Below are 9,615 nucleotides of genomic sequence, written 5' to 3'. Positions count from 1 at the left end.
TCACCGTACCACTGTGTTTATTTATTTATTTATTTATTTGTTTTGTGAGATGGAAAAGACAATATTACCCATGTTAAAATGGGGAGTAAAATTTTTCGACAAAAATTGAATGAAAAATGCACCGGAATGTCCAAATTTGCTAAGAAAGTCATAATCGTGGACCAATTATACAAGTTTTAAAAGTCGTGGATCAAAGTTGTTAGTGACACCATAGCCGTGGGACCAAAAGTACAAAAAATTCGAGTTTGTTTATTCCCTGAATACACTTTCATATTTGGGATACTCTCTTGAGAGACCGATTCACGAATCTCAATTTAAAAAAAAATGAATATAATAAGAATGGGTCATAATAAAATTGTAATATAATCATATCAATATTTTAAGTGTTATATATAATACTTTATAAAATAAATGTGGTATTTTATAACAAAATTATAATAAATAATTTGCATAAAATAAATAATAACATAATAGAATTGTAAATATCATCAATATTTTAAGCCTTATATATAATACTTTATAATGTATATCATAAATGTAGTACTTTATAACCAGGGACGGAGCCAGAAAAATACTTGAGCGGGGGCGAAGTTTAAATGACAGTTAGCAATATCAATTACGAAATATCAAACAATCATAATAAGGTTAAAATACAAAATATATTATAAATTACAATAGAAATTTTTTGATAGATTAAACGATAGTTAGAATCAAAGCAAAAAAGTATACTTGAGTGAGGTAAAAATGTAAAATAATTTGAATAAAATGAAGCATAATATAAACTTGTATACTACATTAATTAAATGATTCATAAAAAGTAGACTAAAAGAGCATTTAATTTGTTAATTAAATGATTCATAAAAGTAAGCTAAAAAATATTTATCTTGAGAAGGAATGAAAGATATAAAATAAATAAGTGAAGATGGAAAAGTGTTTTTAATGAGATTCGAACCTATAACCATACACTTTTTTAAAAATTAAATTTAAAGCTCAAACAACTAAGCTACTCTAACTATTAATAAATCAAACATAAATATAAATTTTATATAACATTTAATGCTATATATGTCGATATATACATACATATATATATAAAGGGGTGAGGTGGGGGAGTGGGGGCAGCTGCCCCCACTGCCCCCATACTGCCTCCGTCTATGTTTATAACAAAACTTTAATAGACAATTTACAAGGAATAAAGTAATAACATAATAAAATTGCAGATATAATCAATACTTTATAGCATAAGTAATACACATTTTGTAGGGAATAAAGAAAAACTATAACAGATATAATCAATACTTTAAGCTTTATATATAATACTTTATAACATAAATGTAATATTTTATAAGAAAACTATAATAGATACTTTGCAGGAAATAAAGTGTCATTACATAATAGATTTGTAGATATACTCAATACTTTAAGTCTTATGTATAATTACTTTATAGCGTAAATATAATATAAAAAGGAAAACTGTAATAGACAATATAATTTGGAGAAAATAATATTACTAATTAAGCTCATATACCATAAGACTCAAATTATCGTGATCCGACCCATCTATCTCACGGATTGAGACCAATGAGATGATCTCACATGAGAATTTGTTTTCATTTTAAAATTTTTAAATAGGAGTTATAATATAATATAATCATATTTGTAATTTAACGTTATTTACTACTCTACATTCCTTAATTTTAATTTCTTTGTATGAAAAAGTAATTAGATCCTTAAATTTAAAAAGTTACAAATAAACATTTTAACTCAATGAAACCGAGCAATATAATTAAGTTATTTTCATTGGTAATTAACAGGTTACCGGTAAAAGGATAATAACCTAACATATTTCTTATTTTTCTATTAATTTATCAAACTCTTATTTTCCAGTGAAAATCGTGACTTTCATTCTTCCTTGATCTGAAGAAGGGGGCTAACTAGTGGCCTTTTTCTTCACATAAGCATAGGATGTCACGTGTTAGCCTAGTTAACACTATATCAGTGATAACCTGCAAAATAAGTAATAATATGGGTTAATTGTATTATTTTGTCGATTTGAAGAACTTCATTTGAGACTTTTTTAAAATAATAATAATAATAATAATAATAATAAATATAATAAATAATAATAATAATAATTGTTTAGCTAGCGTCGCCGTCTTCGTTCACTGCAGTGGAACAGTCCAGTCCAGTGGACGAAGCATAGAGATGCTTCGTCGGTTCGTCCAGTGGACTATGGACGAATCGAAGTGGTCCATATCTGCTTGCATGCGCCGCCATCTTCATCCATAATTCCCATGCATATATCACGTTAATTGGAACCTTCATCTTTACTACTCTTCCTTCAATTTTTTATTATTATTATTATTTGGAAGCCCATACAATTCAAGTACGTTTTTAACTAAAATGATTCTGATTTGGATGCCACCATAACAGGTAACTTAGCTTGCCACAACTGGTTCAACCAGTTTAAATGCATGCTTAGTTTCTTTAATTTATTATTATTATTGGTTCTTGAGTCCTTTGCTCTTTCAGATCAATTCATTAATTTGCAGCAAAATCTTAATTACCAAAAAGATCTTTACTTTGGTAATGGAATGTCTTGATTCTTTAGTCTGTTGAAAATGTTTATACCCCATAACAAAACCACTATGATTTTTATGCTTTTTTTTAGAATAGTTACTCTTGCCTTGAATATTTCATTAGTATAATATGAGCATTGGGTGTATTTGAAGGTCTTTTTTGGGCTTAAAATGTTTTGTGTTTTGAAACTGTGCAGGAACGCAGGGAAAGATTTGGAATGGGTTTTCTGAGTTTATTAAAGGTGGCTTCTATGCCTGTTTTGAAAGTGCTGATGATCAGTGCACTTGGATCGTTGCTGGCTTCGGATCATGCACACATCTTGGGGGAGAATGCAAGAATGCATCTAAACAATGTTGGGATTTCCTATTCCTATTCCTATTCCTAGGATTTAATTTAAATGAGTGTTAGTTCTTCAGATGAGGTGTTGATTAATGTACTAACTTTAATTTGTGTAATCAGATGGTGTTTTTCGTGTTCAATCCGGCCCTGGTTTTCAGCAACTTGGCCAGAAGTGTTACTTTGGACAGCGTTCTTTTGTTGTGAGTTCTCAGATTACATGCATTATGGAGCTGATTGAGTATTATTTCCTCTGATCTGTACAATTTTGTGTCATTCTGAAATACAAATGATTCTTTATGTTCAGGTGGTTCATGCCCTTCAACATTCTTCTCACTTTCATCTTAGGCTCAGCACTTGGGTGGATTCTTTTCAAGCTCACCAGGGCTCCTCAGCATTTGAAAGGCCTTATCTTGGGTTCTTCTGCTGCAGGTAAGTACATGTACAAGTAAACACATTTTCACCCGCATGCGTAGCTCAGCTGATTAGTTGATTCTTAGGTGGTTGATTGTGGGCAAGATCGAGCCTGGCAGTCACACGTGGGAGTTACACCCAATGCAGTGGCCACCAGGCATTGGTCCTGGAGGCGAGGGAATTTCGCTTTTATGTTTTTCATTTCTCGAGAAAAAATGGAGAACTTCTCCGGTTAATAAATACACAATTGGTTTTTGTCTATCTCATTAGGAAACATGGGGAATTTGCCTGTGATCATCATTCCTGCAATCTGTAATGAGAAAGGCAGTCCATTTGGAGCAGCAGATGTCTGCCATACATATGGAATGGTTTATGCTTCCCTTTCAATGGCTGTATGTATAGAGTATAGTATTCCATCAACTTCATATTTCAATTCTCAAATTTTAACCTGCAAAGTAGACACTGTATTTTTCACTTTACTATGATTCCTTCAGATTGGGTCGATTTGCTTGTGGACTTGTGTTTACAACATCGTACGCGTTTCCTCAAACAACAACAAGAATAAGGACATCAGTGCACAAACCTCAGCAACTTCCATAGACTGCAAAGGGGAGAGATCTTACATGGATGATGCATATCATGCTCTGCTTTCATGCCCCCAAGCCACTGACAAAGAAGAAAAGGTTTTTTTTAAACTGACTTTTAAGGAGCAAAAGGCATTGTAATATTTGAGATGTTAATGACTGTCATAATCTTTTGCAGGTTCCCATAACATGCCGGATTAAGAAACAGCTGACCATGCTTTCAAGAAAGATGAATCTGAGAGCTGTGCTTGCACCATCAACTACTGCAGCAGTAACCGATCTCTCTTTTTTTTTTCTTTTTTTCTTTTTTTTTTCATCGGATCCATAGATGTAGATGATGTTGTTGCTCTTAACAGATTGCTGGATTCATTGTTGGATTAGTGCCTATATTGAGAATGCTACTTATTGGCACTACTGCTCCTCTTCATGTGGTCCAAGATTCTGCTTCTTTACTAGGGTACAATTCATTCCCTCCTGCATTTCCCTTCGGCTTCTGTAATTGAAGAATGTGTTTCGTCTCATATTTATATTTACTCAATTCACTGCAGGGATGCAACGATTCCGGCTGTGACATTGATAATAGGAGCCAACCTGCTGAGTGGTATCTGTCCACACAATCCCATACTATATATATGCTAAAGTAGTATTATTCAGCTAAATTTTAAGAAATAAAAATGAAACTCTGAGTTGCAGGATTAAAAGGGAAAGGGATTCATCTATCGGTTGTGATTGGAATAGCAGCAATTCACTACATATTTCTGCCTCTAGTGGGCATTGTGGTAGTGAAGGGAGCAATCTATTTCGGTTTGGTGCACTCCGACCCCCTCTATCAGTTTGTTCTTCTACTGCAGTTTGCAGTTCCTCCAGCTATGAACATAGGTTAGCACTTCAGCTTAGCTTACTTTACCCACTCTTTTTTGGGTACATTCTCCCACCCTTTTTATTCAACAATTATAATTCTCAATTCAATGAATCAATGTTGAAAAAATCGCTAGGCGCCCTCTAGGCGCCTGGGGACCGCCTAGGGCGCCTAGGAGGCCGACCGCCTATCGCTAATTGGCGCCTAGGCGCAATTTTTGCAACACTGCAATGAATGTATAAATAATAAAGCAAACAAAGAATGAGTTAGTTTTTATCACCTTAAAAACTTGAAAATTTTCATTTGTGGGCTGTGGCAGGTACTATCACTCAACTTTTTGGAGCAGGAGAGAGTGAATCCTCTGTTATTTTGCTGTGGACATATGCCTTAGCATCCATTTCCCTTACTCTTTGGTCCACATTCTTTATGTGGCTAGTTGCTTGATTTTGAATGAATATTTACTCCTTTCCAAACTAGAGTGTTAAGTGTATGTGTATCAAATCAAATAAACCTTATTTATTTTGAATAAATATCTGTCTAGTTTTTTTTTTTTTTCTTTTTCATTTTATTTACATACATAGAATCAAAATTTAAATTGTGATCTCCTACTTAAATAAAATATCTAATTATATTTAGCTAAAAAGGGTACAGAGAGCATGAGCAAATGCAAAGAAATGAACCAACTTCCCCGGAATGTGACAATTAGGCCAAAGAACAATACAGGGCTGATGACTCACATAATTTTCAACTGTAGATCAACATAACCAAGCCTCTTTTTATGCTTTTCAAAGAGTTCTAGCAAGGCTTCTATAAACCGACTGTGTAGTGCCGCAAGCTTCCATTCAATTCCAGTGTAAATCCAGTTAGGGAAAAAAAAAAAAAAAAAAGATTTCATTAGGAGTTTTTCTTTCAAGGACGACACGTACCTGTTCTTCCGTGGGTTGTGAGTTCTTCCCTACTTCAATTGGTTTGCCAACCACTACATGAATTGGACGTTGGAATGGTACAAAAGACCTGCCACAGAAAATGCATTTTCTTACTTCAAAGCCTGCAAATTACCAGAAAGTAACCTAAAAGCTGGAAAAGCATTGAGTCTACATTTCATTCAAAGGATCAATACACAATCTTCAAATTATGGCTCCAGTATTGCTATAGGGTGAAGGGGTATCAAACACTTATAGGGATTTAGTACTATATATATACCAAACAGAAAAAATAACCTATATAGGGTGGAACGTAGCTGAGTTTGAAGATAAGATGAAAATACTGCACTATTATAGCAGAAACTTGAAAGATAGTTGAAAAAGGTCCCTCACTTACCCCATGTAACCCCAGAAGAGAATTGGTGTAAACTTAACAGCTCGAGAAAATTTCAAGTAAAGTTTGCTGCTAGGTTTCCACCAGTTATACACATTTGACTGCAGATTTCACACAAAAAGTCAACTAGTCAAGTAAAATTAACATTGCTTCAAACAGAACGTTTGAAGTGAAGCATTGACAGTTTGCGATGATTATCTAAAAAGAAGTGGGCATTTAGGGAAGCGCCACAAAGATAAATAATAAAAAATTATACCAAACATATAACCGTGCAGCAGAAAGTCAGAGCAAGTGATAAAGCAAGTATACACAGCTGAATATGAAAATATCTTGGAAAGCATTTAAGCAGACAGGACCAAACAATTTCGACGGTACTAATATAGAATTCTGAAAGCAAATCAACCAGCCAATAAGCAAGCATATGAAAGAGGTAAGAGGCACCACTGTGAATGTTGGAAAACCAAGTTCCCATCCCTGTAAAGATATGTTACTAGTCATAAATCAATCACTTTATTTTAAGAAACAAGTCTACTTTTAAGTTTTAATAAAGCCAAGCACGGTTATGGCAAATAAATTGTCAACAGATGAAAAGAGCTTGAAAGTGGACTTGCATTGGGAAAATGATAATTCTTGATTACTTTGTCAAGCAATCTTTCCCAGATTCTGAAAATCTTAATGAATGTTAAGAGATACGACTATAATTTAGTTTGGCATAAAGTTGGGGCTCATTTGAAGACCTAATATATCAATGAGATTAGATATAACAGAAAACATCACAGTAAAACAGTGGCCAATCAATTTATCATGCAGTCTTAAAGCAATAGAATTCATAAATTCAAAATTTTGAATTTCCAAGAAAAAAATGGATAATAACATGAAGTATACCTGGCCAAAACAAAATACTGGAACCAGAGGTGTGCCCATCTTCATAGCAATCTGTACAAATCCTTTTCTTGATTTCAGGAACATAGTCTGTGAGACATTATGTTTAGTAAGAATGGTTTCCTAGTGCTGTCTTGATTTAAAATAATTGGTTACAGAATGACTGTAAGTAACACATGTAAGTCCTCCACAACAGAAACATACTGTAGGATAGTTGTACAACTATTTTAAAATAAATCAAAATACATGAAGCTTCTTCTTTTCCAGCAGAAATTTTCTAAAAATACCATAGTAAATAGCCATTTATTTGTATTGACAAGCAATCAGGAAGGAAAAGAGTTGAGTAGGACGAAGAGAGAACCCAAAAAGTATATAAAAAAAAAAAAAAAAAAAAAAAAAAAAAAAAAAAAATCAAACCTCACAATCATGCTCCATATAATATGCTTCCTGAACTCCACCTGGCACTACGATGCAGCTATACCCAGATGACAGCAGGGACTTAAAGCTTTGCTTCCCTGCAGGTGATATTCCTAACCAAGTCCATATATGCCTCATCACTGGAGTATAAAACACCTGGCATATTTTCCGAAAGTCGACTGAAATTGACAACTGAGTAAAGAAACCAGAAACTACAAATCTAACTTCTTCATAAGTAAGCCAAAATTCTTACAGCAGTACTACCGAGACCTTTGATTTTGGGGAGGGGCATGAAACCAGTAAAGGCAGAAAGTGTAACCATTCCAATTGGCCAAATTGAATGTGGTTCATAGCCAAAAACTGTGAGGAATAAGGAGAAAGTAAGTACAGTTTTAACTCAGAAGAAATGAAAGATATTTTGGTAATTCCTCTTTTACGTAGAGTTTGGTATAGAGGTACCAAAAGGGGAGAGCTGAAAAGGGAAAGAAACAAAGGAAAACATATTCTCTAATCTCCATTGTCAAGTAATACAAAGAAGTACTGGATAGACAAAGAAGTAGAAATCAGTGCAGAACTGATAAAAATTAACTTCTGAGTATATCATGTCTGGCCTACTAAGCCCACACTCTTCTCACAACTAGCTCTGTTCAGAGTGTGATGAAAATTTTAGCAATAAAATGCTGATTACTTGCAAAGTTTAGTATACCAAAGAAATAAAGTGAGATTTATTTTCTTCTCAATTTCATCATCTCAGAGAAACTTACCGTATGCACGATTAGGTTCGAAAGCTTTGATATCCTCCACGTACAAATGCATTGGAAAGTAACCGGAAGCTTGCTTACAAAGGTACCTGAAGATCACTGAACAATATTAAATACTTTTTTTTTAATGTCAATTTGAAAAAAATCATTCAAATAAACTAATAAACACTGAACCTCGCAAATCTAAGGCCCCATTTACTGTTTTGATCAATCGGAATGAACATCAATAGAAACAACAATCCAATTACCCTGAAATTAAGAATTAATCACACAATAGTTCAGTCGCACACACACATTACAATGAATAATCGCGTAAATAAGAGAGAGGAGAGGTATACATGATGGCCTTGGTGAAGGGGAGGAAGATGATTGAGGCCAATACGACGACAACGATAGAGGGAGGAACGCCGAGCCACGCCAACATCATCAACGTCATCAGAAGCGAGTTGGCACTGGCTGTTCCGATGAATTCCGCCGGAGTGGGAGGCGGCGCAGCCTCGTTCGACGGCGACCGGTGCTGCACATTCCCGCCTTTCTCCTCCATGTAATGTAGCTTGTACAAGACTCTAATCTACCTCCCTGTCTCAGTACGTACAGTCAGTATGCCTGGATTAAGCTAAAACGAAAAACGCCATTTCCATCATACACAAACGCCTCATTCAATCTCTATGTATTCCTGTCACAAATCCATATGAGAAGAGAAGAGAAGATATCACCAATTCTGTTATGCTAATGCTAGGCATTACTTTGGACACTCATAATTTTTTTTTTAAATTATATTTATGAAAAGATTTTAGGAAAAAATATTTCCAGTTTATTATCAAAACACAATTCAATTAACATTCAAATACTATAGACATAGGCTATTGAAATGGCTAAGTAAAACAAAATAATAATACTCGTATATGTCATTTTGCCGTTTAAAATGTTAAACAGCGACTATTCAAATGACGTGTGTCTTTATTAGTATAACAAGTGGCACCCCAGTTCAGACGAGCGGAGAACTGTTAATTTGCATTGAGTGGCGTGCCACTTGATAAAGTTGTTTAAAAAATAGAATTCTAGTACGTGTACTCTTAATTTTTACTCTTTGATGGATAAGTTATAGGAAAATAATGCATGTACTCTTATTTTTTACTTTTAATTTTTATTCTCATACTTAAATATTAACATAGACACTTTAATAGAGGCTCACATGAAGAAAATAACACATTAGAGTCCGCGAGTAAGTAAATTTGAGAGAATAAGATTTATGAGTACATATAGTAAAACTCTTGCGTTTGGTTCAGGTTATATAAGATAATCAGGGGGCGTTTATTTTGGGAATGTAAGATTACTTTATATGTTTGATTTGGATTGTGTAATATAATATTACCTTGTTCGGTTAAGGGTTATATTTTAGGTTATATGGATCAAATTACTATAAAGTCATCAATATACACACACACACACACACACACACACA

The 9,615-nt window shown here is 33.9% G+C and overlaps 2 protein-coding genes across 5 annotated transcripts; one reads left to right on the top strand and one right to left on the bottom strand.

The window, feature by feature from the left end:
- Positions 1 to 2,347: 2,347 nt before the first annotated feature.
- LOC109167483 (protein PIN-LIKES 3-like) lies at positions 2,348 to 5,325 on the top strand. Of its 4 annotated transcripts, XM_019316494.1 has the most exons (12): positions 2,369 to 2,433; positions 2,533 to 2,586; positions 2,777 to 2,932; positions 3,040 to 3,119; positions 3,224 to 3,348; positions 3,601 to 3,722; positions 3,825 to 4,013; positions 4,093 to 4,185; positions 4,271 to 4,371; positions 4,463 to 4,515; positions 4,608 to 4,793; positions 5,093 to 5,325. In XM_019316494.1, exons 3-12 carry the CDS (start codon positions 2,798 to 2,800, stop codon positions 5,215 to 5,217), a joined length of 1,209 nt encoding a protein of 402 aa, XP_019172039.1. In that variant the 5' UTR covers positions 2,369 to 2,433; positions 2,533 to 2,586; positions 2,777 to 2,797; the 3' UTR covers positions 5,218 to 5,325. The 4 variants fall into 4 exon arrangements, with proteins under 4 accessions (XP_019172041.1, XP_019172039.1, XP_019172042.1 ...); XM_019316496.1 differs by lacking the exon at positions 2,533 to 2,586 and having other exon boundaries at positions 2,348 to 2,433; XM_019316497.1 differs by lacking the exon at positions 2,533 to 2,586 and having other exon boundaries at positions 2,369 to 2,439; positions 2,778 to 2,932.
- A 105-nt stretch (positions 5,326 to 5,430) lies between these two features.
- LOC109167484 (diacylglycerol O-acyltransferase 2-like) lies at positions 5,431 to 8,961 on the bottom strand. The gene is made up of 9 exons (XM_019316498.1): positions 8,489 to 8,961; positions 8,325 to 8,399; positions 8,154 to 8,239; positions 7,643 to 7,749; positions 7,390 to 7,545; positions 6,976 to 7,062; positions 6,094 to 6,191; positions 5,700 to 5,787; positions 5,431 to 5,608 (listed from the first exon to the last, which is right to left on the bottom strand). The coding sequence occupies exons 1-9, from the start codon at positions 8,692 to 8,694 to the stop codon at positions 5,507 to 5,509; spliced, it is 1,005 nt and encodes a 334-aa protein (XP_019172043.1). The 5' UTR covers positions 8,695 to 8,961; the 3' UTR covers positions 5,431 to 5,506.
- Positions 8,962 to 9,615: the final 654 nt, after the last annotated feature.

This window comes from Ipomoea nil, unplaced genomic scaffold (assembly GCF_001879475.1).
Source record: "Ipomoea nil cultivar Tokyo-kokei standard unplaced genomic scaffold, Asagao_1.1 scaffold3169, whole genome shotgun sequence".
In the NCBI taxonomy this organism is placed as follows: Eukaryota; Viridiplantae; Streptophyta; class Magnoliopsida; order Solanales; family Convolvulaceae; genus Ipomoea; species Ipomoea nil.
The sequence above is the reverse complement of the archived record's forward strand: the minus strand, read 5'-3'. Positions and strand labels throughout refer to the sequence as shown.